Genomic DNA, 26,555 nt, shown 5'->3' on the forward strand with positions numbered 1-26,555 from the left:
ACAGTCTCCATCTACAGCAAAAGAACAGTTGTTTTTTGGTCATTCTATGACGTCACATTGACACATTACAAAGTGGAAATGCTCTCAAAAAGTTGGATCGTCATACGGATGATTGACAGGTGGCTGATGATGACATGACAACCCAACAAAATGGCAAGAGGATCGCATAACATGAAAAGATGAAAATAACATGACAGCATGATAGCATGAAAACAACATGCAAACATGAAAAAGTGACAAGCAACCAAGGACAGGTGGAGTGATATAAATGGGCGTGATCTTGTGACAGTGTCATCTTCAAAAGCATGACATCATCAAATTTTCTATCACAGGTGTTGTTAAGAAAGCTTGCTGATGGCGTGAGAAAAAAAACAAAGTGAAACGTGAGACGTCCGTCCAGCATCAACAAGGCCGTCGACCATCTTGCATTGTTTGTCTTCTCAGCCAATTTGTCGTCCTCGTCGGGCACGATTCTCAAATGACCTTGAGGGATGGCAGGTGCCCTCTGTGACCTCGCTGCTGATGCAGCTTTTACACACACATAAACACACGCACACACACACACACACACACAAGTGCAGTTGTATCCTCGCTGCCGATTGGCCGTCATGGGACAAAGCCAGCGAGAAATAGGAAAGAGTGTGAGACGAGGACAGACCACGGACACCAGACGGCCCTGAAGGAGGTAACGTCACTTTTGCGCTCCAGGATTCTCGAGGACTCTTTCGGCTGTCGTGTTGTCACATTTGTCCGGTAGACTGGCAGATTTTTTGGGGGAAATTCCACAAAGATGGTGGCCGCTTTTCACATTGCTCTTTAACAGGAAGGCAGTTGACTTGATTTGAGTTTTATTTTATTTTATGGAGTTATCCTCTATTTGCTTCATTCAAATTCATTGATCTCATCCATCACCATATCAGTCAAATAGCTCATTATCAACTTTGAAAATTTCATTTTCGGAATGAAATGTGAATGAATTCTAGTCGACTCGTTCGGCCATGCGTGTCAAACTAGTGAAGCAACCGCCTCTTTTTATGGGACCCACTGAAACAAATCTAGCGGCTCAGCTTGAACTTTGTTGCTTTATGGATTTCTTCTGCTCGTTTTGGTGCAGTCTCTGCCAAAATATGGTTCAATTCAACCTGTCTTTGTTATGATGCTGATAACTTTGACAGTGTGCCTCCAGCGGAAGACGTCGGCGTGTTTGGAATGTCTTCTGCGGACGAGCTGGCCAGAGTAGAGAAGGACAAAGCGAAGAAGGTAAAAAACGGGACGAAAAAATCGGGATGACGTCTGCGGCAGGCGAATGACGTTGTAGTACACGTATCCTCCCACAGGGGGAGACAAATGGCGGCAGGAACTTCTCCCCGCGAGGCGGCAGCGCTACATCCAGGGCCACGCCCACCTCGAGCAAAAGCATCGCAGAGTCCCCGCCCACCACAAGAAGGTAAACACACTTTACTGACATGTGAGCTCACACGCTCACCAGGATTGTTTTATGTGTGCATGTGCGCGTGGTAGGCTGAGCTTCAGTGGGATGTTCAGATTGGCCTCCAAGGAATCCAACCAGCAAACGTCGTCCTCCCCAATCGCCAGCAAACTCTTCTCACGCAACAAGAGGAGCAAAACCAGAGGTGTGCGTGTGCGTGTGCGTCTCTCACATGTTCAGCTGATGCTTTCTTATCCAATTCCTCGTTTTTCATTCACTTCATTCCATGTCCACCTTCCACCTTGTCCCATGGTCTGGCCCAGCCTTCAGCTTGTCGTGCGCCCCGCCTCCGCCGCCCTCTCCTCTTCAGGTCCCCCCCGGCCCGGGGCAGGTGGGCGCCTTCCGCCTGGAGACGTACGCCAGCGAGCCCAGACGGCTGCGATCCTTCTCGTTGCCCCCGGACGCGGGACAACGCTCGTCCTCGTCATCATCCGCATCCTGTCTCGCCACACCTTTGGCCTCGCCTCTTCCTGTTGGCGGCCAGGTGTGAAAGCTGAAATGATGACATCATTTTTACAAAGAAGTTACAGAAGAAGAATATAACTTTCTTTGTTTTTTGATGACTTTGTGTACACCCTGGACTGGTCACCAGCCAATGGCGGTGCAGACGTAGAACAATATCTCACAAGCTAACATGTTATTGAAATGTGGGACAACATGACAACTTCACAGCTCACGTTTTAACATTCAACCTCAGAAGTGAGACGCACGCTACCTCACTGTACCGCCACAATAATAATGATAGTAATGGCGTGGGGGAAAAGATGTCCAAAGGTTAACACTATAAAGTTGATCAAATGTTATTTTGTCTTATCTGTAGATAAGGTAATCGTGAGGGGGAGAAGGTTTTGCCGCGAGTTTGTCTCCCTCTAGCGAACTGCCAAGTGGCGGAAGCAGGCGTTAAAATACTTTTATTACGAAAAGCCAAGCCGGAAGTATGTTGCGTGTGTAGTGTCTGTGAGCTTGATAGCACCTAACATCGCTCCTGGATTTTTCCCGACAAAACGCGAACGTTTGGCGGTTAAACAGGATGATGGCGACCTGACGTTCTTCTTCTTCTTCGCCTTTTTATCTTCTTCATCTCTTTCTTCACGTCTACATTGCGAACGTCAACGACAAACGGACGGAATGAACGACGACGGCCAGGTTGGTGCCCAATGACGTAACGCCATCTACGGTGTCGTCATGAGTCATGAGCGACTCTGCCCGCACGTTGTCGTCATTCCTCACGTGCGCGTGCATCTGTGATGACGTGATGGTGTATCACACCCACATATGCCACTCTCGTTGACTGGTTGATTGATCTAAGGTTAAAGTTCACAGCCTGGACATAAAAGCGATGATGTCATTGTCAGATGATCACTGCATCCAATAGATTGCTGTCATCAGTCGACGGTTGACAGCCACTAAATGTATTCGAATTTTGCACAAATTGATCATTTTATGACATCAAACTGCTCAGTATTTTACGTGACACTTGTCCCCCCCCCCAAAAAAAAAACTTTATTGACCCAATTATTGAAGTCACACTAACGTTGGTGACGTCACTGTCGTGTGTTTAGCAGGCGGTGGATGTGTCAGGAGAGTCGCAGCAGCGGCGCCTGGTGGACGACAGCGGTAGGACATGTCATGTTTCTTTGCAAGAACGTTTGGATTGCTTCTAGGCGGCTGATGAAAAACACGAATGTTGGTAGCATGTGCGGACTCCGAGAGGGACATCTACACTCGATTCATGAAGTCTCACAAGTGCTACGACATCATCCCCACCAGCTCCAAACTCGTCGTCTTTGACACCACGCTACAGGTTGCTGGCTGACACTGACGTGACTGGCACACGTCACGACACATGACTTGACAGGTGCATGCATGTTCATGTTGCAGGTGAAGAAAGCGTTCTTCGCTCTTGTGGCTAACGGGGTCCGGGCTGCTCCTCTGTGGGAAACCAAGAAACAAAGTTTTGTTGGTAATCACGCACGCGCGCTAACGCACCTGGGACCCACCCTGAAGGTTTGTTCTTCTTTTTCTTGTCTGTTTCAGGAATGTTGACCATCACGGACTTCATCAACATTTTGACCAGATACTACAAGTCACCCATGGTAATGTACACACATGGTGCATAGGTGCGTTTGTGTGAGATGCCAGCTGCATAATTTTTTTATAAAGTGTGTTTTTTTTTGTCCCCCCCTCCTACCAGGTTCAGATTTACGAGCTGGAGGAACACAAGATTGAGACGTGGAGAGGTTCACTTCTATTATCTACAAGCATCAGCATTTTTTGTTTTGAATCAACAGCAAATAAGATCGTTTTTATTTAATTTTTTTAAAGCTTTTAAATGTCACATGATCAAACCCAGATAACAGGTGAGCTGTGAAGTCATTTTCCAAGTGGCAAAATGGTCACCTCCTGAGATGGATTTTGCTGCCTAATTCCTATTCCACAAACACAATATTAATCATAATACCAAGTTTAGCCTAGCGGGTGCATAGAACATGTAATTGTTTAAAAAAACAAAAAAAAAACGTTATTAGCCTCCTTTATTTGCCAATAATCAACCCTGAAAACCTCAGTAGCACGGTGACTTGATTCTGGCTGAGTGTCTTCTGTTTGTTGACAGAACTTTACCTGCAGGAGACCTTCAAGCCTCTGGTCCACATCTCGCCGGACGCCAGGTATCCTCCCTCTGTGTGTGCGTCACACGAGCGGCCCCGAAAGGAAACAGGAAGTTGACGCGTGTTCTTTGCGTGTTGCGCCGTCAGCATCTTCGAGGCGGTGCATTCGCTGATCCGCAACAAGATCCATCGTCTTCCCGTCGTCGACCCGCTGAGCGGCAACGCGCTTTACATCCTGACGCACAAACGCATCCTCAAGTTCCTGCAGCTCTTCGTGAGTGTCCCTCCCACGCCCGCCCGCCCGCAGGGGGCGCTACTGCACTCTTTGTAAGCCGTGCGTGTGTGCGTGCGTGCGTGGGTGGGTACCAGCTGTGCGAGATGCCCAGGCCCGCCTTCATGAAGAAGACGTTGGAGGAAGTGGGCGTGGGCACCTACTCCGACGTGGCCTTCATTCACCCGGACACGCCCCTCATCACCGCCCTGTCCGTCTTCACACACCGCCGCGTCTCTGCTCTGCCCGTCGTCAATCACCATGGTAACCGCCGCCTGCAAGCCAGCAACATTAGCAAATTACGTTCACCTGGAAAGGTTCTTCCGGAAATTTCACCACAAATATCACAAGATGTGTGTGCGTGTGTGTGTGTAGGCCAAGTGGTGGACATCTACTCCAAGTTCGACGTGATCGTGAGTAAAACTGGCAAACGATGGCCGCCGAGCGGTGGCCGGTCCGGGTGTGATCCGTGGCGTTTGTCCTTCAGAACCTGGCGGCAGAGAAGACGTACAACGACCTGGACGTGACGGTCACGCAGGCGCTCCAGCACCGCTCACAGTACTTTGAAGGCGTCCTAAAATGTAATAAGATGGAGACGCTGGAGACCATCGTGGACCGCATCGTCAAGGCCGAGGTGACGCTGGTGACGGGACGTCAAGCAAGTTAAGCGCCTGCCTGACTGACGTGTATGTGCGTGCGCAGGTTCACAGGTTGGTGGCGGTGGACGAAGAGTCTCGCATCGTGGGCATCGTGTCATTGTCGGACATCCTTCAGGCGCTGGTTTTGACTCCTGCCGGTACGCACGCAAAAAAGTCCGAGTGTGGTAGTCATAGCGATCACTTTTGCTTGGTTTTTGCAGGCGTGCTCATGAACGACCACTCGTTTCACACTCCGTCGGACTCCACATTTGATCAGGACCGCAAGCACAACCACGATCAAGAACATTACCACAACCATGACAGTGGCAAGGAACAAGACCAGGATCAGGACCACGACCACAGCCAGGAGCAGAACATTGACCAGAAACACCACGAGCAGGTACAAGAGGACCAGGATCATGAAAATGATCAGGACCAGGATCATGAAAATGATCAGGACCAGGACCATAACAGTGACAAGGACCATGACAACAACCAGGACATTGACCAGGAACATCAGGGTGATGACCAGGAGCAAGACAATGAACCAGAACATGACCGGAAACTAGACCAGGACCAGGAACCTGACAAGGACCAGGAGAATGACCACCACCACGACCAAAGCCAGGAACAGAATATCGACCAGGAAAATCAGGACCAGGAACATGCACAGGACCAGGAAAATGCACAGGACAATGCACAGCACCAGGACTATGACCAGGATCATGATAAGGACCAGGAAGTTGACCCTGACCAGACTGCCTTTGAAGACAATCCCGCTAACTGCCAGCAAGAGGAGACAGCGAGAGAGGACGAGACTGGTGGGGAGACTGAAAGAACGGAGGAGGAGCAGGAAGGAGGGAGGGACGAGGAGGAGTTGTGACATCATCATTTAAGGCGGGTCAGCCTGTCATTGACAGATGACGGGTCCGTCCACTAAGAATGTTAGCAGACAAATTGTTTGCATGGCAGCTGTTTTTAAAACGGGCTAGCGTAGCAGCTCAGTTACTTGATGGAAACACACAATACTTTACTGTATATAGTTATCACAATGTTAGCAATTTGCTAACGCTAATGACAAGTCAGTAATAAGTGATTTTGCTATAAGCTAACAGCTCGTGTGACGTCGCCTCCGTGACGTCGTCGCGTTTTCACATCGACAATCCTCGCTTGTCTGCACTTCCTGTCCCTTGATGATGTCATAGGACGACATCATTCAGCAAGAACTTTTAACATTCACTTTAGAGAAATGTAATTTATTTCCACATATAAAAGTTGAAATGGTGACTAGTGTGTTTAGTTTTTCATCAGAAAAGTAAAACGTTTATCATGAATTATCATCACTGTTCAAAATAAATGTCCATTTTAAAGCATCCGACTTATGGATGCACCTATTTATAGTCAAAGCCTGTGATGTCACCACGTGAGTGATGCTAATAATAAGTTTCACGTTGACCAAACAGATTCGTGTGACTGTTTAGGGGCGGAGCTTCTGGAGGACTTTCTTCTCCAGGCGGCCATAACGCTGCAGCATCTCGTTGTACACCTGACAGACACACACACACACCTGTCAGAAAGTGACACACTGCTGCCATCTTGAAGAAAATATGACAGCCTTTATCATCTCAATTTTTTTATCGTGAACTTTGAACTGTAGACTGTTCACCCCTAACTATTGATTGAAAAAAATAAAATTGAAAATAAAAGTGTCAGTTTTGCACCATCGTGGGTGTGTGTGTGTGTGTGTGTGTGTGTACCTGTTGTGAATGAGGCTGTGGCGTAGCGGCGAGTCGGGCTTCAGGAGCTTTCTTCAACGCGTCAAAGAAGGACACGCCTGATTGGTCCAGCACACCTGAGAGGACGTCGACCAATCAGCAAGAGTTCTTCTATACCACTAACTTCCAAAAGTATACTTTGCTAGCGCGTGAAAAATGAGAACATTATCATGTCTAACACTTTTGTCAGTGTCAAAAGTGGACACAAGGTTAGCACTGGCAGGCTAGCATTAGCACTAGTATACCATGCAGAGCTCTGTAGGCGGAGCCAAGGCAAGCCGAGTTGGACACGTCGATGGTGTGAACTGGAGCGTTGAACACGTCACACAACACCTGACACACACAAACAAATACTAAGAAAACATTCACGTGATAATAGCATGACGCTAACGTGTTAGCTTTCACACTCACCTGCAAGATGTCTTTGTTACACGACGCTCCTCCTGTTGCCAAAATTCGACTTCCCGGAACTGAAGCAGACAAGAGTTGTTTTTGCGTGTGTGTTTCTTAGACGTGTGTGTTTGCACGTGTGTGTGTTCGTACTGATGGAGTAGCCCAGACGCTCGGCGTGGAGCCGCCGTGAAAGGAACTGACCCTCCACCAGGGCTCGCACCTCTGCCTGAGCGCTCATTGATGACACCTGCAGGACAACACGAGTACTGTCTCACACACACACACACACAAATACACATGCGCTGCACACGCACGAGACTTGGCCCACCTCGTTGTCGTCTGCATCGAAGAGATGAACTCCCACCGCAGGAGGCGTGATCTCCATCACGTCAAAATAAAAGCCTGCAAACAGAAAGTCAGGAGAAGGAAAGGAAGGAAGAGGAAAGTAGTAAAAGCATACCGACGTATCCGTTGTTTCCGAGAGGAGTTTCTCTCAAAGCGGCAGAGAATCGTTCCCATGATGCATCAGCGCAGCGGTTCCTCAGTCGCTCCCGGGTCAAAGATCCATTCTTGAAGCTGAGGAGCACACACACGCGCGCGTGTTTGTGTCGCGTCATGTTAACAACGCGCAAGAACGCACCAACACGAAATCCCACCACAGCAAGCCCATGAACTGTCGCCACTCGACGGGATTGATGAACACGTGACCTTCCAGAGCGGGACGGGCGTGCTGGAGCCACACAAACACCGTATCGCTGGTACCCAGACTCACCTGAAACACACACGCACACACACACACCAGTTGAGGTTGCTAATATTTCCAGATGGATGTGGAAATTGAAGTCATTTTGAAAATAAATGATTTCTGAATCTTAAAGTTGTTTTACAATCGGTACATCAATTAATCCACTTTCATAATACTGAAATTGCAATTGTTTTCAACGATTGATAAATTGAGTTTGAAAGTGTGAGAATGACATGACTGAGGGAAAAAAAAGCAGACAAGATGAAATAAAAATAAAGTTAAACAATGTACATCTCCAAAAAGAATGACAATGAATGACTAGGACAAAAATAGTGGTCCGGCCCACTTGAGATCGGACTGTGGTGAATGCGGCCCCTCCCGCCCGCACTTACTGCCAGGTCTCCCTGCTGGAGTCTCATCCCTGCCAAAGACGCTGAGACAAAGACGAGCAGCCGTCACCGCCACCTCATGGTGGGCGTGGCAATGACATCATTGACATGCAGGCATCTCACCTGGGTTGTCTCCGGTGAAGGCGACCACCGCGCACGTGTCTGAGAAGCCGAACCTGCGAACCCAGTAGGGCGACACGGCACCCTGAAGGTCGCACCAGGATAAAGGTCACAAGCGGGTCTTTTTTTTTTAGAGGGGAACCCGCTCGGACCGTAGTCTCACCAGCACGGACGCAGAGGGCAGAGGTGTTCCCAGCAGGACGTCGAGACTGGGACAAACGGCCTCCAGCAACTCCTCGCTCCACTTTTTGCTCCGGACATCCAGAAGGTTCATTCCGGAACCTTCACGGATGACATCATCAGTTGGCAGAAGAGAACACGATTAGAAATGTAACTAATCGACTTAAACTCGGCAGGACAAAAAATTTAGATTTTGTTTTAAATTCCATATTGCCCCGCCCAACTGTTGACATCCCTGTTAAAGTGATGCATTTTGGTCACTTACCATCGCTGTAGTCGATGGCGGCGTAACCACCAAGGAATAGCGACGCCGCGAAGCTGCTGACCAATGAGATCCTCTGAAACAGAGGTCACACGGAGGTCACATCAAACTGAGGCAGGCTCTGAGCTAAAAGGTCAGCAACTGACCTCCGTGTCCTGGAACTCCCGTGGTCGTTCCTCACGCATTTTAGCAATCTGACTTCCTGTGAAACGCTGTACAAACACAAAACAGTCACCATGTGACTTGCGAGCATGCGATTGCGTGCGTGCTTGTGAGGACCACCTCATAGGCCCGAGAGCCTGTGATGTCTGCCAGCTTGGCAGCGCCCCTTGCTGCCTCCTGCAGGCGCTCACACTGCAGCCCGGTGCTTGAGTCCATCCACACCGGGCAGTCGCTCACCGAGAAACAGTCCTGAAACACATCATCACGTCATATACATGAGGTGGACGGTACACACTGGGGCCCGACCGATTCATCAGCATGCCCATTTGATTTATTTTTCAAAAATGTTGCTGATGAAAGGATGTATTATTTTCTCAAGAAACAGTAAATGCAGTTTGTCCACTAGATGGAGCTCTGACTGCATTTTGATCTTTCCTAAGGAAATCACAGCCACTGAAAACATACATTTGAGGCATGCATGCTGCAAAAGTTTCCCCCCCCCGGTTTTTTTAAATCTAAAAATCTGCACGGCCGGACTAAAACAAACGTTATTTTACATACTCGCACCTTGAGCTGATGGCTGAGGCTGTGCTGATGGTGGAGCCCCCAGAGAGTCGACTCCGCTCCTTTCTTCCAGTACACGCTGCCATGTTGCTGAGGACGAGAGTAGGATATTTCCCACAATGCACTTTGATTGACAGCTAGCGAGAAGCACGTGAGGAAAGGTCACAAGGTCACCTGACCGCTGCCCGACAACGCTCGCACCCTGGAGAAGTCAAAGCCCACTTCCTGCATTTGCTCCAATAGGAGGTCCAGAGCCTGAAGGCCACTCATGAATATTAATGAGCATACATGCTTGAACTGGGGTCACATGACCATCGCAGTGCCCTTGTACCTTGACCCACATCAGGGCGGGCGACGTCACCGTCAGACCATCCGGACCCACGTGGACGCCCCCCTCAGTCCTGCACCCCAGAATCTTAGTTATTTGATTATTCATCTGATAGGAGTAGCAGCAAAGGACGTCAAATAGAAACTAACTCGACATAGATTCACCCCAACTTGTTACAGTATAATTAACTAGTAGCTAACTTTACAATAAAAGTATGTAAAACTTGTAACTAACATCACAGACTGAATAAATGTACTTATGTAAAACTATGAGCTAACTTTACAGCAACTTTACATAGACTCAATAAATGAATGTGAACTTGAAACTATACATAGACAAGAGAATGAATGCAAACGAGTGACTAACTACAAGTAAACTAACCAAACTACTGAAATGTATGTAACTAAGTTGATTAGGAATGGTTAAAGTAACACAGATTACTAATAAGAAAGTTAAACAGACTGGTTAAATGTTTGTGAACTAGCCTAAACTAGCTAAATGCATGTAGCCTACTGATTATGATATATGTATGTATAATATGAACTCTTTATTAAAACTGGCAAAACTAGTAGCTAAATTTACACACACTAATGCCAACTAGACAATTTTCAAAACTCGTTCAGCAGGCCAAACACAAACAGCAAACTTGAGTAAAATAGTAGTATGTCACTTATATGAAGTAGTAATAATGTTTAATGTACCTGAACTCTGGCAGCTGAGAGTCAAAGTGCACTTGGCTCTGATGGATGACATTCAAGTTGTGATCGATGGCGACCACCTTTAACTTCACAAACAAGTTGACAGTTGGCGTTATTTGGGTTTGTTTTAGAGAAATATAAGTTAATAAGTAACTTCGCGCTGTGTTGCAATCACAAACGTTTCAGTTAAAATAGACTCGTAAACGTTTTAAAGGGCTACTAAAGTTATAAAATGTTTAAAGTTACTGTGTGTTTGTTTTTCTTACCTGCTGAGTGCTGAAGTCGAAACCCAGGTACGCTTCAGGTTCTCGCACATCCGCCATCTTGCGTTGACGCGGAAGTAAGAGGCGGAGACATTTGTTTTAAAGGGACAGACGCGCTTTGTGATTGGACGACTCGTTGCTAGGCAACTCGACGACGCTAATCGCTTGCTCCGATTTATAAATATATTTCAGAATAAAAATGAAATACTGGAGGGGCTTAACTAACTACACAGATTTCTGAAAAGATAGAAAAGAAACCCTGAGCTGAAGGATGCTAATGGTCTTCCTAACGTTAGCCTCCAAAGTTAGCTTGTTGGATTCTAACATTGGAAGCTAACCTAATATTAGAGGCAAAATACCATTTAATATCGAGTATGTTAGGAGCTATTTGACTCGCTACTCAATGTAAAAAGTGCCCAACTTAAGAAGAGTACTTTTCAATATATGAATTTATAAATCTGTATTGAAGTGTCAAGTCAATAGCCGTATTATGCAATTTTAAAAGTTGTACATACATTATTTGTTGCATTTTAAGCCCAACATGCCATCAGTGGCTGCTCCTGCTGCTAATGAGCTAATGCTAACAACACTGCTGAATCTACAAGTCAAACAAAAGTATTTATTGATCACTTTCACAACTTTTTTTTCCCCACTAAAGACAAGTAGACACACATGATAGTGCTGAGTGGCAAGCACATGTGCAATTAAAGTCAGGCACTTGATCCTACATGTTCGATGAAAAGTCAGCTATCAATCGTTCCCAGTGGCAACTAGCGCGCGGTCGCACGTCGCCACGGTGACGCTTCCTGCAGTGGCTCACAACTTGGCTTTTTCCTGAAAGAAGCTCATGACGGCGTTGAAGCACTCGTCTGACATCCATCGCTCGATCAGACGCTCCACCTCGGCGTCGTTGACGCCGTGGAGGCGCTCCTTGTCCACCGAGCGGATCAGCTGCTTGGACAGCGCCAGAGACTAACGGGACACACACACACACACACCGACAACGATGATGCATGTAAAATATATTATTAATGTCCAACCCTGCAACACCCCTTTTTGTTATGTATTTTAACAGATACAATTTAGCACTGTATTGTATAAAAACATTTGCGCAGCTCTGATCTGAATGTGTGCGTGTTTACGTTTGGCGGTAGCTTGGCGTAGTTCTTCAGTCGGCTCCAAACTTCCGTGTGGAAGCTGCTGTCAGGGAAGACTTCCGTGATCAGACCCTGCTGGCAAGCCTGGAATGCCGTGAGCTTCTTGTTGAACAGCAACATCTCGCTGGCCTGGGCGCAAACACACACACACACGTGAGTACGCACACGCCTGTCGATCACACGTGTGTGCATGTACCTTGCCGGAGCCCATGATGCGCGGGAACGTGAATGATGAGCAGCCTTCCGGACTCTGACCCAGTTGGCTGAAGGGCGTGTGGAAGGTGGCCTAAAAATCACAAACGATTTCATGACTTAGATTTTTTTAATCAACGTGAGATATCAGTTTGCCGCATGTGTGTGTGCGCGCACGCTCTCCGTAGCGTAGACCAGGTCAAACATTCCCATGACCGTGACGGAGATTCCCACGGCCGGTCCGTTCACCACCGCCACCAGCGGCTTGGGGAAGTCGATGAAGGCTTTCACGTACCTCCTGTCCGCAAGGGTGAGCAGACGTCGACAAAAACGTTACTCAAACCACAATCCCACACCATCGATCAATGAATGCGTCAACGAGCGATCACCTGAGCAGCTCCCCGCCGTCTTTGGCCATCTGCTCCACCCCTCCCTCGGGAATCTTGGTGAAGTTGCTCAGGTCGTTCCCGCTGCAGTAGAAATCCCCCGCGCCTGGCAAAGCCACGCACATACGACACCAAGTGAACACAATGTGTGTGTTACCGCTGACAACTGAGGTGCGAGCGTGTTACCTGTAAAGACGGTGATCACCGAGTTGTCTTGCGCTGCTTGCTGCAGAGCTTCAATAATCTCTTCATACATCTGAAACACACGCTAGATGTCAGCTAACTAGCAAAACGCTAAAGGTGACTTTTTGACTCTTTCTGCTGATGTGTTAGGTCAAACCTCCAACTCACAAAAGTGAATGTGAACGAGGTCAGTTCTTAGTTATCAAATGATGATGATGTTGACGTCACCTGGGTGGTGATGGCGTTCTTCTTGGCGGGTCGGTTGAACGTGATGGTGGTGATGTCATCCTGCGTGCTGACCAAGAGGGATTCGTGCGTGTGGCCGCTGGCGGTGGTCTCGGCAGACGCTTGGGTGGCGCTTCCACCTTCCGCCGCCACCAGGGAGCCAATCAGATCGCAGTATTGCTGACGGGCCTCGTCCTGTTTCACATTTTCGATTTTAGATGTTTATTTTTTATTTTTTATATCCTAACAATCAAAAATGTTATGGCAGGAAGTTGTCAAAAAAAGAGAAAAGAAAAACTGTGTACATGCGAGATCAACCCCAGAGATTTCCACGAGTCCCACTTGGCCTTGTTGATGAAGTCCAACATTCCAGGTTTGGGGGTGTCACATGGACCATGTGTGGCCTGTCATGTGACCAACAAACAACCAATCAAAAAACATCCTGCTAATACAGTAAATACACAAGGTAAAGCTGAAGAGATGTTGTCTGCGCTGACCTGTTTGAAGAGAGCGTAGATCTTGAGCTTGACGTCATTCCCGGGATCTTTCTTCAATGTGGAAAGTTTGTTCTTGGCCTCCTCAAAGTGTTCCTTGGTCACACCTGAAAGCAACCACACAAATGTTAGCATACAAGACCCATGCTAAGGCAGCCCCCCTCCTCAGGAGGGAGGAGCTTAAAACGGAACCTCACCCATCATGGACGCCTTAGTGGCGTGGAAGCTCACGGTAGGAACGCTGGACAAACGCCACAACCTGACAACCACAACATGTCAACAACATCTGAAGTCCAAAGGCTACTAAGTGTGAGGATGGCAGCCATCTTTGTAGTTCTACACCTGTGCTGTATATTGTTATATCACAGAAGCCCCTTACACACACAGTTATTAACTCTTAAAATATGAGATAGCTTAGTACTTTCCTGTCTTGCTTATTTGGAGACACTAGACGATCAGTTACGAAACCCACATTAGACCCTGGCATTTAGATTTTGGCCTGTTTAACTGCTGCTTCTCCTCTCAGTTTTAACTTTTGCGTTTGTGGGCGATTTCTTTAACGAACATTAACTTCGCCAACGGCTCAGATTCCCGCAGATTTAAAAATTAAAGAACTACTCACCGACGAGTTAACGCGGCAAAGATTGTTGGCGCCGTTAACGTCATTTAGAGGCTGCCAGAAGAAAATAAGGGAGAAGCAGAAGTAGAGCCACAGGACAAGCAAGGTTGACGCGGTGATTACTTCCGGGGCATGTCATTGCCCCGCTTTGTTTTTATTTACAGACCACCGAACACACAAACACGAACAAATAATATAAGTGATCTTTTTAATAACCCAACCTTGTTTAGTCTAGTTTGTTGAAGATCACATTATAATTCACAAAAACATTCCTCAGTCATCTCCACGTTGGGGTCGCTAACCAATCACAGGGGACAAATAAGTGGTTCAGTTGTGACCTCTATCAATGTTAGGACACATATAGACAAAAAATGTCTCACCGTGCGTTAACTACTTTCACTTGCGAAATTGTTGGTCCTAACGTAATTTTGACTTTGGTTTCCTCCATGTCAATTTATTCGAAGAATGAACACACTTTTATTGTGAAAGTGTGCACTGGAAGTCATTGAAGTGACAACCAAAGATACTCCCGGGTGTGTTTTGTTTTGGTGTCTAGAAACTGGGGGGAAAGAATCAAAAGCTCGATCGGATGTTTTAAGGCGATGAGCGACGAGCACTACTTGGAGCTTTGTGACAACCTTGTCCACTTTGAAAATGCTTCGAGCGTCAACAATGTTTTCTTCGACGAAGCCAACAAACAGGTCAGCTTCCGCTAGCTTCAAGTTAGCGTGGCGGCTAGCCAAGTCAGCTGACGACCGGCTTGGTGGCTGGGCGGGCAGCAACGAAACAAAAAGAACGCCATCGAACAATATGTCATCCCTATCGATGATGTGTTTGAGTTGTTTGTACACAAAAGTAGCTGATGATGGTCTGGTGCTGCCTTCAGGTGTTCGCGGTGCGTTCAGGGGGCGCCACGGGGGTGGTCGTCAAAGGTCCGGACGACAAGAGTTCTGTTGCCTTCAGGTGTGTCACACGCCCTGGGACAAACTGACACTTGTTCATTCTTGTTACTATCATTATCATGAGACCAACTGTGTGCAGAATGGAAGACAAAGGAGAAGTCAAGTGCATCAAATTCTCCATTGGAAACAAAATTCTGGCCGTACAGAGAACGTCCAAGTCTGTGGTGAGTTTGACGGGTTTTTTGAGAATCAGTTTACTCTTTTAACTATTTGTAAGTACTTCAGATTCTGTCAAAAGTGTTGAGTGTGGTCACGTCAACCTGAGTATAATGCACAAAGACTTTAGAGAAAAAAATCCCCGTATTATTTATATTTTGTCTTTCAGGACTTCATCAACTTCATCCCCGACTACCCGCACATGGAGTTCACGCACGAGTGCAAGGTGAGCCGCTCACACAGAGCCACCAACCCTGGCGAGCCTCACTGACCGATGCGTCATGTCGCTCCAGATGAAGAACGCCAACCTGCTGGGCTTCTGCTGGACCAACTGGAACGAGATCGTCTTTGTCAGCGACCAGGGCATCGAATTCTACCAGGTAGCCGCCGCCGCCGCACTCCTACTCCTTTCAGGACCAGGCCCCGCCCACACACATGTCACATTCAGGTGTTTCCTGACAAACGTACCGTCAAACTGCTCAAGAGTCACAGCCTCAACGTCAACTGGTACCAGTACTGCCCCGACACCGCCGTCATGCTGCTGTCCACCACCGTGCAAGCCAACGTCCTGCAGCCCTTCGCCTTCCGGGTCAGAACTCGCAACAACAGACTTGTCTCCATTTTATAGCTGCATCTAATTTTGTGTGTGTGTGTGTGTGTGTGTGTGTGTGTGTGCAAATAAGGGCGGGAGTGTGTCCAAGATGTCCAAGTTTGAGATCGAGCTGCCTGTTGTCCCAAAACCAGCCAAACTCAGCCTGTCAGAGAGAGACGTTGCCATGGCGACCATGTAAGTGGATGAAAATGTATTTGCACATCCACTACAGTAGGTGGCAGTGGTGGTCAAAAAAAAATTTTTCAGGTAAATTGATGCACTTAATCTTTTGTGTTACACTAAAAAAAACATTTTAATGAAGTTATTCTTTGTTCTAATTGTATCTATATATTTATCTTTCTTATGATGGACTAGAATTTAGCAATTAGAATAATAAAAATTAAAAAGGCCATTCATTTCATGCAATTTTCAGGAGAAATGCTAATATTGGGATATATATATATATATATATATATATATATTTATTTTTTCATAAATTAAGTTGCTAGACATTTCTTTCTTTAAAATTATGTCATTGTTTTTTTGGGGGAAATGTTGTGTATCAAAAATAGGGATTGGCGAGTACCGACTCCGATACCAGTTATCGTATCGGCCAATACCCTGCCTTGTTTCAAGGTATTAGTACTCGCAATGGCGCCCTCTTGTGGCGGTATTACAAACAGGAACTAGAAATTAGAAGACGAGAAAATTGCCATTAATTTCATGCAATTTTAAAGAAAAATACTATATTAGGATTGGTATCAGTACTCGGTATTGGTCTGGGAGAAAAAAGTGGTATCAAACATCCCTTACAACAATAACGATAATACGTGTTTATGTGCAGTTATGGTCAGTTGTATGTGATGTACCTGAAGCATCACTCCAGAAGTGCCAACAGTCCCAGTGCTGAGGTTGTTCTCTACCACTTACCAAGGTATACGCACACCAACACACGCACACCCGCACACACACTTCTTCAAGTGTTAAATGTGAACACGTGTGGGCAGGGAGGGCGTGTGCAAGAAGACACATGTGTTGAAATTGAACACGACTGGGAAATTTGCCCTCAACATTGTCGACAACCTGGTGGTGGTCCATCATCAGAGCTCTCAGGTGTGTGCGCGCGTGTGCACGTGAGACATCGCTTACAAATATGTCATCGAGCGTACGTGCGCGTTTCAGACCTCGCTGATGTTCGACATCAAGTTGAAGGAGTCGGACGGCGCCGTCAGCTCGCACCAGCCTGTGCTTCCTGCTCGCTCCATACAGCCTTGTTGCATCCCGCTTACAGGCACGCACGCGCACACGCACACACACACGCTAAAAAACAGCAACATCGTTAATGACGATGTTTTGATGTCGTTTAAAGGTCCAGCGGTGGTTCCGTCACAACTTCCTGTCCCGTGTCAGCTGTGTATCCTTCTGTTGTGTGTATGTGTGTGCGCGCCTGTGCGTTACTTGTCGTCTGACTTGACGGCCACGCAGACTCGTCTTCGTGGAGCGTCTTCCAGCCCGACATCATCATCAGCGCCAGCGAAGGTCTGCAAACAAATGTGCGCACACACACATTGATTGACGAGTTGATTGATTGATTGATTGATTGATTGATTGACAGGTTACCTGTGGTATCTTCGCGTCAAGCTAAGTCCGACAGTCAACATGCTCCAGGACAAAAGCAAACTGATGGACTTCCTGTTACGACGCAACGACTGCAAGATGGTCATCCTGTCTGTCTGCTCACAACGTACGTCTGCCTGTCTCACGCGCTTCACGGTTTGCTGCTAGCATGCTAATGCTAACGTGTGTGTAGTGGTGGAAGGCGAGCAGCGAGGAAGCCTTCCCGTGGTGGCGAACGTCTTCGACAAGCTCAATCAGGTGTACAAGGACTTCCTGGAGGCGGAGCAAAGCTACAGCGCAGTGAGTGAGTGAGTGATGGCACCAAAAAGGGGAGGAGCCAGCTGACGCCCATGCGCCTTTGCAGGCTGTGGAGGCGGGGCCCACGCGAGGCGGCGTTGTTCACAAGCGACCAATCAGAAGCCAGGCGGTCATCGACCAATCGGATATGTACACGCACGTCTTGTCGGCGTTCACGGAGAGAAAGGTACAAAAAACAAAATTTAATAAAAATCTCCAAAGCAGCCATGTTGTCTTGCTGACGCGTTCGTGCAGGGCGCCTCCCACAAGTTGACCATCGCCGTGCTGATGGAGTACATTCGCTCGCTCAACCACTTCCAGATCAGCGTGCAGGTCAGCTAATAAGGTCACACGACCTCACACGCATCCATCTGCAGACTGACCGACGTTCCCCATTTGTCACGTCAGCATTACTTGTACGAGCTGGTGATCAAGACGCTGGTGCAGCACAACCTCTTCTACATGTTGCATCAGTTCCTGCAGTATCACGTCCTCACCGACTCTAAACCGCTGGTGAGTCTCGCTAACACGACGACGCTTTGCCTCTTTCTTCCTAATTTGTCCCGAAACACTCCCAAAGGCTTTCTAAAGTTGGCTTTTTTTTGTCAGTAAAACAGTTTGGCTGCTCATCAAGTCCTAAAAAGTCCTCTGAAGTCACATTCAGGGGGTAAGTGGGTCCTGGTTTACGATTGGATTTCGTTCCAACAGCGCTAAAAGCCGTACGGTGAAACCTCAATCTACGAACGTCCCCCGTTTTAGTTCAAGTTAATGAGCGATAAATAGTTACGTTTTTAAAAGTGTCTTTATTTCAGCGTAATAGTGTGTTTTCACTTATTGCTATATTGCATTATATTTATTTTTAACCACACACTGGTAAAAAAAAAAAGAAGTAAATATTAATTTCAGGGCTGGTAAACATGGACCATACAAACTTCAGCTAACGCTGTATTGAATTCACATTGACAGGAATTTTTTGTCACGAAATGACCATGTTTTCTTACTAAGTACTTAATTACACAATGTTAGCAAACTGAGGACTTACTATTGTCGTCACCACCAACATGCCAGCTAATATGAAACTGCCATTTGCAATTGCAAGAATTATTTTCAAAATGAACGAAAGGAGAAGACAAGCCCAAAATGTTCTTTGACAAAATGTTCTATGCGTCCCCGGTAGTCTAAACACGACATTCTGATGAATATTGTGGAATATGAATGACGTATCTAAATCCACCCGTTTTTATCCATCGCAGGGGGCGGCCATTTTGGCACTTGCTGTCGACTTTAAATTAAATCACAGTTACTCGGGGCTTAGGGGATGAATACGTTTCATTCTTACATTAGCGATTGAAACGGAATATTTACAAATGTTGGAACGTGCCATGATGCCATCAAATCTCATAGTCAAGCCAGGATATGCCCGTAAAGGGTTATACGATTAGCAGGTAGCTGTTAGCATGTCACTTAAAAGGATGGTTGACTCATTGAGCCATTTTCAACAGTAAAGTTAAATTTTTTGTCGAGAATGAATTTGGTAACTTCATTATTTTTCTTGTACAATTAATACATCTAAAAACTAAATGTTCCTCTTGCTGTCCATTGAAGATGACATCAACTGTGCTGCGGAAGTAGGTAACGACCAATCATGGCTCAGGTCATCTTCAGTCAACAGCAAGTGGGGAAAAAAAATTGTTTTTCAAGGTATAAATTGTTCATGAAAAATAATTAACTTATCACATTAATTCTAATGTTTTACTGCTGAAAATGGCTAAATGAGTCAGTCAAATATCCCTTTTAACGACATGCATGACGCTTGTCGACCTCTTTCAGGCATGTTTGCTTCTGTCCCTGGAGAGCACGTACCCCCCGGCCCATCAGCTGTCCCTCGACATGTTGAAGGTAGTACTCCTTTGCAACGTCGTCATCATTTTCATCGTCCAATGACACACTTGTGCGCGCGTCGCAGCGTCTGTCGACCGCCAATGACGAGATCGTGGAGGTTTTGCTGTCCAAGCAGCAGGTCCTGGGCGCGCTCAGATTCATCCGCAGCGTTGGTACGTGATGCCAAATCGAATCTCCACAATCAGGATCACATGACTTCTCGAAGGTTAGGGATGCAACGTGGCCGTCATCGTGACAACTAAATGCTGTGTGTGTATGTGACCGGTGCGCAGGCGCCCACGACAACATGTCCGCCCGGAAGTTCCTGGATGCGGCTCGTCAGACGGGAGACGACATGTTGTTCTTCACAGTCTTCAGGTCCTTCCAGCAGAGGAACCAGCGACTCAGAGGGAACCCGGCGTTCAACCCTGGTCAGCGCCCAACAAGCACCCGCACACACAAGCTTATTGTGCCACACTTTCCCAACCTGTAGTGGAAATTAGAAATAAGCCCACGGCCCACCACTAAACAAAAACAAAAACCACCAAAACATATTTGTAGTGGATTAGTGGTATCAAGTCAGATGTCCTCTGGGCCAATGACACAGCTGGCAACACTTCAGTCCTGGCCTAGACAGATTTAGGCTCACACTAAACCCTCAAGGTTTTCAATTATAGTTATGCATCAGTTACGCAAGATGGCTGCCGGTGGCTTAGCGTTAGCATCGTGCTAATCCTCACTTAGCAAACTTTACTCATTTTTAACACAGTGTAAACAACATAAAACTGGCGTTAAACGCTTCTATAACTCGAATTGCTTTTAATTATATTTTCTTTAATCCAGCAGAGAAGGGTGTAACAAAAAAACAAAACATAATAATTAACGGGATAGCATTAGCCGGTTAGCAAGCTTACCGGAGTTCACGAGGGCACACGCAAACAAAACTACTTCTCTTGTCAGGATTTATGCACGCAGCTTTTGTTCTATGAAGCGACACAACTCATTAGACAGTGATATTAATGACCGAATCGTCATTTTTAATGACTTTTATAGCGTCTTTCATACCTGTCGATAGCTCAAGCCATTCAATGTGCTCAAAGGATGACTCTCGTGTGCCACCTTGTGGCGGAATGGTACAATACCTCGAAATGACACGAACACGCTTTTTTCGACAGTTCATAGTCATTTCTCAACAAATTGACTTTTACTTTGTTTATTTTATGTTGTTTTTATACAATTCAGTCCTTGGACACTGAATGAATTTAACTTTTAAATTAAGCCACCACTGCACATTGAGGACCTTCTGCTATCTAGTAAATTGTGCAGCTTGTTACTATACATTGCTGCCATAGACCAACAAAGATACATTACAAACCATCGTTTTTGATCCAGTTATGTAAAGTAGCATTATTTCCAATCACAGTGGTTGGTAATCACTAGATTAAATGTGTGTGTGTGTTTCTCTGCAGGCGAGCACTGCGAGGAGCACGTGCTTCACTTCACGCGCGTGTTTGGCGAGCAGGCGCAGATGAAAGCGGCCACCGCCTGACCGCCATCACCATGACGACCAGCTTGCTCATTTTCTCTCATGCACACATAAACGTACACACTCTTTTGTTTTATGGCTTAACATTAAATAAAACATTAATGTAAATCAGGGGTGTCAAACTCATATTAATCAGGGGCCACATTGAGGAAAATATATTACCAAGAAGGCCGGACCGGTAAAATCATAGTATATAACTTTAAAACAATTGGCGTCGGTTATACACAGATTTTCGCTCAACTGTAAATATATTGTTCCAAAAAAAAAAACATGACTGCAAATGGAACGCGGCAAGTTTGTCCGTATGAGTTTCGGGAGTGTTATACCTACCTGTTTTGCATATATGTTGTTCCCACAATGCATTATGTAATGAAGTTATAGGACGTTATCCTATGTCATGTGTTTGGGTTACCAGTACCAGCACTTTTATGTTTTATTTATGTTGGTCTGTTTTATTTTTTAAACAAACTAACTTAAAAGTTGTGTAAATTGATGACATCCAGGTCCATTCCATGTACAAGTTGCATTGCTCATCTGATGACGGCTTGTGAAATTATGAATTTTTATGTTTTGATTTTGGCCGTCTGTGTCAGACATTGCTCATTTTTTTTACTTTACAATTTTGCGGACCTGATCCGTATGTTTGACACGCCTGATATAGTAAACAATCCTTCAAATAAATGAGTAACAGGAAGTGGAATCTAATTTCTGTTTGTAGACACATGTATGCCAAGAGACAGAAGAGGCGATGACCTTTTCGATCTTTATTTTGTCTTTTCATTGACGACTTCTTCCACTTGCGTGTGTGTTCACAGTCAAGTGCTGGCGTGATTGATTTTGATTTGACAGTCGACATGAGCCCAGAAATCAAAAGTTTGCATCTCAGGAAGCAAAACAAAAACAGTTAAGAACCCTGAGAGCAACATCATCTTTTTATTTATGACGTGTTGTGTGTGTGTGTGTTTGTGTAGAAATCATCAAGCACATTTGATTAAACATGCAAAAAAGAATAACTATCCTAAAAGTCACCCAGAAGAGAAAAACATCAAATAATAATAATAATGTTCATGTTCACAGTTTGACAGAAAAGAACAAAAGATTTGATGATTAAAGCTTTTTTTTTTCTTGGTTAATTCTATTGCTCGATTGCAGCCCGGCTAGCTGCGTGCGTGTGCGCGTGCAACCTGGCGACATCATCAAAGTGCGCCCGCAAATCGTCAGCCTCACATTTGATTTCTTTCAGACATTAACTTGGCATGTTTGATTTGATCGGACTTTCTGCACATGCGCGCGCTCACACACACACACAAACACACACCTGGGCGCCAAATAAATACTTTTAGAAACAATCCACACAGCCGAGCACGCGCACAAGTCACACGCCATCGTTGTTAAGGGGGGAGGGGGGGTTGAAGGGGTACAAAGCTAAATTAATTATGCTGACTGTGAAGTGGAAGAGTCCCTTTCACATGATAAATCAGAAAAACATGGTCATATTGTTTATTCATTTGCTAATGGTCGCCAGTAGTTGCTAACTTAAAACACATGAGTAGCGCCACCTGCTGTGAGATGGACAAACTCACTGCAACGACATGATGGTCTGGCCAGGCTAACACCGAACTAGCTCGCGTGTATTTGATGACATCATCCAGCTAGTATTAGCCTGATGCTATTAGTGTTAGCCTGTTGCTACGAGCAGCCCTTTTGATGACGCGCCATCGTCTACTTTGACGCTCAGAGATGAAAACAAGTGTTGACCATGTACAAATACAAGCAGTACTACTCGAGTACTTGTACTCTATAGTAGTAGTACTAGTATTAAGAGTAGTAGTAGTCATAATTGTTAGTGTCCATCCAGTCGGAGCAGTGAAGTCATGGTGATTTGTGAGGTGTTTTGAGTTCATTTTGAGGCTAAACCTAAAAGAGGACAAATGAGCCCCCCCCTTTAAAGACCCCCCCACCCCCTTAAAAAAAAAGTCAAGTTGAATCCAGTGACACAAGCTAGTGTTCAGACGTTTATCCCAGAAAGTTTTTCCACATGCAAATGATTGTCTCTGACGCCACTTACAAAAAGTTTGATAATTAAAAAAAAATTATAATTATTAAGTGTGAACTCAAAGTTTACAGGGGAGAAGGCATGTTAGCATAAAGTGTTTTGTGGCAAACACGCAAATACTTGTTACCTGGCCTGCTTATGTGTTAGCGCTCGCCACAGTGTTTAGAAGGCGCCTGCTAGCGTTGGTGAAGTAGTGTTAGCCCTTATGAAACTGAGGTGAGGCCGAGCTAAACGCTAAAGCTAATTGATGTTGTTATGCGCTGAGGCCAATTGCACGAAAGAGGCCAGCGTTGCCAAAGTGACCAAGCGGACGCGCTAGCTGCTTAGCTAACAGCCACCGCATTAGCAAGCAGGAAGACGTGATTGACAGTGTTGAGGTAATTTGGACCCGGGTCGGCGCCGACGTGGCCGACAACAACACAGGGCGATCACGCGCACACACACATTCACAAAAAACAAACTACAATTTCATTTGTTCACTTATAAACTAAACACAAAAAAAATCCCTCCCGGCACCAAAAAGTCAAACAAACCAAAAAGTCAAACAACAAAAGTCAACTGAGAATTCCTCGCACACTAGCTGAGGGGCGGCGGCAGCAGCGGCAGTCCATCCAGCCGTCTGTCCTGCCGCTATCTTTTCCAGTTACAAGAAGCGTCACGTGACGTGACGCGCGTCGGCCATCTTGATCTTCTTGCTGACAAAACAAAGTTAAAAAAGCTATAAAAGGACGAGTAGTAAGGCACTTGTTAACGGCACGGCGTGTTGAGCACGCTCAGTCCACGCCCACCAGCGGAGGCTCCCCATTGGCCAGCGTGTGATCTAGAGGGGGCGGGTTTCGGAGCTCCAACGGGCCCTGGATCAAAGCCGGGCTCGGGAGCTCTTTGGAAACGTTCGAGTCCGACGCCGTGTCGGCGGCCGATTGGCCGGGCGGCACGGCCTCCGAGGGGGTCTCGTCAAGTTCAGGTGTGTCCTCAGGAGCGGTGGGCAGCTCCTGGGCTGGCACGGGCGTACCGCCATCGTGTTCCGGATCAGCGGCGCGAGCATCGTCCGGGTCTTTGGCGCACTCGCTCTCATTCTCGGAGGTTGGGCGGGTTTCGGCGGGTGTGGGGGCGTCCCTGTCGCCGTCCTCGCTGGGCGTCTTGGCGTGGATGCGCTGGTGGCGAACCAGGCTGTGTTTGAGTGTGAACGTGCGCTCGCACGTGGCGCAGCGGTAAGGACGTTCGCCTGCATGCGAAAACCACAATTAGTCATGTTCAATACCACTTTTTTTTTTTTTAAACCGATACCAGCTTCTCCATGGCATGTGCATGCGTGACTTACCAGTGTGCGACCTCATGTGTCTGGTGAGGTCCTGCAGCGACCAGAATCGTTTGGCGCACACGCCGCACGTCTTCTTCTTTCGTTTGTCCACGACGGTGGTGGCGCCAATAGCCGAGTCGCCGCCCTCCGTGCTCTTGGCGTCGTCACGCTCGTCATCCGTGCGCTCGGCGTCTTCATCGTCGTCGTCGTCACTCTCTGGGGCGTCGCTTTCGCTGGCCCTCACCACTCCTCGCTCGTCGTCATCGTCCTCTTTGCCCTCGGGCTCCTCCTCGCATTTCTCCTCGTCGGCCTCCGGAGGCGCTGCCTCCGTTTCCATTTCCTCAGGTGGTGCCTCCCGGCTCATGTGCGCCCTCTCGTGGCGTGTGAGGGTGGTGGCATAGCGGAAACTTTTGTGGCACACTCCGCAAACGTGCTTCCAGTCTGGTTGAGGCTTGGTGGTTTCCGCGGGTGCGGCGGGTTCTTCCTGAGGGCCGGGGTCCGGGACAGGGGCGGGGCCTGGTGCGGCGGCGGTCGAGTTTGATAGTTTGAAGTCGATCAGCTTAGAGCCAAAGTTCAAGTCCAAACTTTTATTACTGTGACAGTCATCGTCATCGTTGTGATCGCACTGAAACAAAATCAACCCCCAAAAAAGTCAACTAATGATGATGTCATCGGTCCAATTGATGATGTCATCCATCCATCAATGCATTGACATATGACAATAAAATCATCTTTTGTGCTCTTGGAGCCAACTTGGTCCAAGCATGTGCCAGGTTGTTACCTTGGCGCTGGGCGAAGCTTCCTTGGAATCGTCAATCGAGGTATCTGCTGCCCCCTGCTGGTGTGCAAGCTCAGAATCTTCTGCAGGACTCGAACCCGCTGCGCACACATCACACATATTTATGATGATGGCGATGTCATCAGCATCCTTAACTAGCATACGCGTGCATGGGACTCACCTGGGCTGTCCTTGTGAGCGGGGCTGGGCGTCATGGGCTCCTCCCCTTTCTGCTCTGGTGACAAATCATTGACCAGCTGCTCGTTGTCAGACTGGCTCTCTAATGGAAGTGTTACCCCCCCCCAAAAAAAAATGAAATGAGTGCTGACATAGCTTTAATGCTTTAGAGTTAGAGCTTTACAGTTAAAGCTTTAACTTTGAAAGCACTGAATAAATCAAGGGTCGGGCATGTACTGGATGTCCTCAATGGTGGACATGTCCCATCATTTGTGTCCTTACCGCCACTTTCTTGCGAGCCGTCATCACTTTCTTTCTTGGTGAAGACGCCGTTGCGCCTCAGCGTGCGGTTGGTGACGCCGTGCTTCCTCAGCAGGTGGCGCTCACAGTTGGATTTGGTGGAGAAGAATGCGTCGCAGCGCGGGCACGGGAACGGCTTCTGGCCTGCGCAAGGAGGGACACACGGCGGCGTCAGTGGCGGCAGCGGCGGCGAAATTGGCCGGCAACGTGCGACGACTAACCGGTGTGCGTGAGCATGTGCCTCTGGAGCGAGCTGGCCCACGGGAAGACGCGAGGGCAGAAGGGACACGTCATCTTCTGCACAGAGTTAGAGTAGGCATTCTTCTTGCCTTTGGACTGAGGAAGCAACTGCGTCGTCTTGGCTTCCTCTCGCCGCCCCACCTCCTTGTCCACGCCTCCGCCCGCTCGCTCGCCGTCTGCGCACGCAAATGTCACAGGGTCTCAACGATGATTCTGTCACAACTAATCAACAACCCATGTTGATGATCCATTCATCATTTAGACTTGATTTCAAATTGTCCTGATTGTCTCAATTTCAACAACTCAACCCTAAATATTCTCTGTCATCGTCCAAAATAAAATAATGGTGCGTCATCATCCTTTATCCATTTTATGCAATAACTCAAGCGAATTTGGTGTATTCATTTTTTAGCAGCTTATGAACTTCAAATGTCTTTTTGTGGAAATGTATGCAAATGAATGCAAGGAAAAAATGTTTGGAGAAAAAAACCCGATCAAAATGTATTTTCAA

General features: G+C 46.9%; 5 protein-coding genes and 1 long non-coding RNA gene across 9 annotated transcripts in view; 2 read left to right on the plus strand and 4 right to left on the minus strand.

Annotated features, from left to right (window-relative positions):
* Positions 1 to 566: 566 nt before the first annotated feature.
* LOC147156011 (5'-AMP-activated protein kinase subunit gamma-1-like) lies at positions 567 to 6,716 on the plus strand. Of its 4 annotated transcripts, none has more exons than XM_086066052.1 (17): positions 567 to 685; positions 1,176 to 1,260; positions 1,338 to 1,447; positions 1,522 to 1,634; positions 1,753 to 1,973; positions 3,052 to 3,106; positions 3,184 to 3,293; positions 3,371 to 3,452; positions 3,527 to 3,585; positions 3,684 to 3,729; positions 4,104 to 4,158; positions 4,246 to 4,372; positions 4,468 to 4,633; positions 4,745 to 4,782; positions 4,857 to 5,003; positions 5,072 to 5,165; positions 5,229 to 6,716. In XM_086066052.1, exons 2-17 carry the CDS (start codon positions 1,210 to 1,212, stop codon positions 5,888 to 5,890), a joined length of 2,136 nt encoding a protein of 711 aa, XP_085922178.1. In that variant the 5' UTR covers positions 567 to 685; positions 1,176 to 1,209; the 3' UTR covers positions 5,891 to 6,716. The 4 variants fall into 4 exon arrangements, with proteins under 4 accessions (XP_085922178.1, XP_085922179.1, XP_085922180.1 ...); XM_086066053.1 differs by having other exon boundaries at positions 3,055 to 3,106; XM_086066054.1 differs by lacking the exons at positions 567 to 685; positions 1,176 to 1,260; positions 1,338 to 1,447; positions 1,522 to 1,634; positions 1,753 to 1,973 and adding an exon at positions 2,015 to 2,635.
* xylb (xylulokinase homolog (H. influenzae)) lies at positions 6,243 to 10,980 on the minus strand. Its single transcript, XM_086066059.1, has 19 exons — positions 10,890 to 10,980; positions 10,627 to 10,709; positions 9,929 to 9,998; positions 9,772 to 9,852; positions 9,601 to 9,687; positions 9,154 to 9,282; positions 9,018 to 9,083; positions 8,875 to 8,947; positions 8,593 to 8,711; positions 8,433 to 8,514; positions 8,313 to 8,353; positions 7,832 to 7,947; positions 7,636 to 7,751; positions 7,504 to 7,577; positions 7,326 to 7,422; positions 7,194 to 7,252; positions 7,028 to 7,115; positions 6,765 to 6,859; positions 6,243 to 6,553 (listed from the first exon to the last, which is right to left on the minus strand). The coding sequence occupies exons 1-19, from the start codon at positions 10,944 to 10,946 to the stop codon at positions 6,485 to 6,487; spliced, it is 1,602 nt and encodes a 533-aa protein (XP_085922185.1). The 5' UTR covers positions 10,947 to 10,980; the 3' UTR covers positions 6,243 to 6,484.
* Positions 10,981 to 11,485: 505 nt separating this feature from the next.
* Positions 11,486 to 14,289, minus strand: eci2 (enoyl-CoA delta isomerase 2). Its single transcript, XM_086066063.1, has 11 exons — positions 14,146 to 14,289; positions 13,721 to 13,782; positions 13,527 to 13,630; positions 13,335 to 13,433; positions 13,033 to 13,224; positions 12,808 to 12,877; positions 12,625 to 12,727; positions 12,413 to 12,533; positions 12,240 to 12,329; positions 12,029 to 12,172; positions 11,486 to 11,858 (listed from the first exon to the last, which is right to left on the minus strand). Exons 1-11 carry the CDS (start codon positions 14,187 to 14,189, stop codon positions 11,703 to 11,705), a joined length of 1,185 nt encoding a protein of 394 aa, XP_085922189.1. The 5' UTR covers positions 14,190 to 14,289; the 3' UTR covers positions 11,486 to 11,702.
* A 269-nt stretch (positions 14,290 to 14,558) lies between these two features.
* rmc1 (regulator of MON1-CCZ1) lies at positions 14,559 to 21,887 on the plus strand. Its single transcript, XM_086066056.1, has 21 exons — positions 14,559 to 14,843; positions 15,029 to 15,105; positions 15,184 to 15,268; positions 15,430 to 15,486; positions 15,554 to 15,640; positions 15,709 to 15,849; positions 15,944 to 16,047; positions 16,697 to 16,786; positions 16,860 to 16,965; positions 17,035 to 17,143; positions 17,222 to 17,266; positions 17,338 to 17,391; positions 17,468 to 17,596; positions 17,663 to 17,769; positions 17,834 to 17,953; positions 18,022 to 18,099; positions 18,175 to 18,279; positions 19,597 to 19,665; positions 19,733 to 19,820; positions 19,941 to 20,078; positions 21,117 to 21,887. The coding sequence occupies exons 1-21, from the start codon at positions 14,745 to 14,747 to the stop codon at positions 21,194 to 21,196; spliced, it is 1,968 nt and encodes a 655-aa protein (XP_085922182.1). The 5' UTR covers positions 14,559 to 14,744; the 3' UTR covers positions 21,197 to 21,887.
* LOC147156015 (uncharacterized) lies at positions 18,550 to 20,761 on the minus strand. The gene is made up of 2 exons (XR_015092090.1): positions 20,713 to 20,761; positions 18,550 to 20,134 (listed from the first exon to the last, which is right to left on the minus strand). It is a non-coding gene; the product is annotated as an uncharacterized LOC147156015 (long non-coding RNA).
* Positions 21,888 to 21,942: 55 nt separating the features above from the next.
* The window catches only part of rreb1a (ras responsive element binding protein 1a), a 30,583-nt gene continuing 25,970 nt past the window's right edge, over positions 21,943 to 26,555 (minus strand). Inside the window, exons 15-20 of the mRNA XM_086066051.1 lie at positions 26,026 to 26,220; positions 25,787 to 25,948; positions 25,509 to 25,607; positions 25,331 to 25,428; positions 24,571 to 25,174; positions 21,943 to 24,474 (exon numbers count right to left, since the gene is read on the minus strand). Of these exons, the coding sequence (XP_085922177.1) occupies positions 24,023 to 24,474; positions 24,571 to 25,174; positions 25,331 to 25,428; positions 25,509 to 25,607; positions 25,787 to 25,948; positions 26,026 to 26,220 (1,610 nt within the window). The 3' untranslated portion in view covers positions 21,943 to 24,022. The remainder of the gene's footprint in view (positions 24,475 to 24,570; positions 25,175 to 25,330; positions 25,429 to 25,508; positions 25,608 to 25,786; positions 25,949 to 26,025; positions 26,221 to 26,555) is intronic.

This window comes from Leptonotus elevatus, chromosome 21 (genome assembly GCF_054856555.1).
Source record: "Leptonotus elevatus isolate MCC_2025b chromosome 21, RoL_Lele_1.0, whole genome shotgun sequence".
Taxonomy (NCBI): Eukaryota; Metazoa; Chordata; class Actinopteri; order Syngnathiformes; family Syngnathidae; genus Leptonotus; species Leptonotus elevatus.

Bases quoted from the DNA above. Each gene is read 5' to 3' on its own strand.
- rmc1 (XM_086066056.1), top strand. From the start codon at position 14,745: ATGAGCGACGAGCACTACTTGGAGCTTTGTGACAACCTTGTCCACTTT. The intron at 15,850-15,943 runs GTCAGAACTCGC...TGTGCAAATAAG, and splicing joins TGCAGCCCTTCGCCTTCCGG to GGCGGGAGTGTGTCCAAGAT. The intron at 16,787-16,859 runs GTATACGCACAC...ACGTGTGGGCAG, and splicing joins GTTCTCTACCACTTACCAAG to GGAGGGCGTGTGCAAGAAGA.
- xylb (XM_086066059.1), bottom strand. From the start codon at position 10,946: ATGGCGGATGTGCGAGAACCTGAAGCGTACCTGGGTTTCGACTTCAGC. The intron at 9,999-10,626 runs GTACATTAAACA...TCTGGGGTGCAG, and splicing joins TCTCAGCTGCCAGAGTTCAG to GACTGAGGGGGGCGTCCACG. The intron at 8,515-8,592 runs GTGAGACTACGG...TGCGACCTTCAG, and splicing joins TGCCCTCTGCGTCCGTGCTG to GGTGCCGTGTCGCCCTACTG.
- LOC147156011 (XM_086066052.1), top strand. From the start codon at position 1,210: ATGTCTTCTGCGGACGAGCTGGCCAGAGTAGAGAAGGACAAAGCGAAG. The intron at 3,730-4,103 runs GTTCACTTCTAT...GTTTGTTGACAG, and splicing joins CAAGATTGAGACGTGGAGAG to AACTTTACCTGCAGGAGACC. The intron at 5,166-5,228 runs GTACGCACGCAA...TGGTTTTTGCAG, and splicing joins GCTGGTTTTGACTCCTGCCG to GCGTGCTCATGAACGACCAC.
- eci2 (XM_086066063.1), bottom strand. From the start codon at position 14,189: ATGACGTTAACGGCGCCAACAATCTTTGCCGCGTTAACTCGTCG. The intron at 13,631-13,720 runs GTGAGGTTCCGT...GGTTGCTTTCAG, and splicing joins CACTAAGGCGTCCATGATGG to GTGTGACCAAGGAACACTTT. The intron at 13,434-13,526 runs GTCAGCGCAGAC...GTCACATGACAG, and splicing joins TCTACGCTCTCTTCAAACAG to GCCACACATGGTCCATGTGA.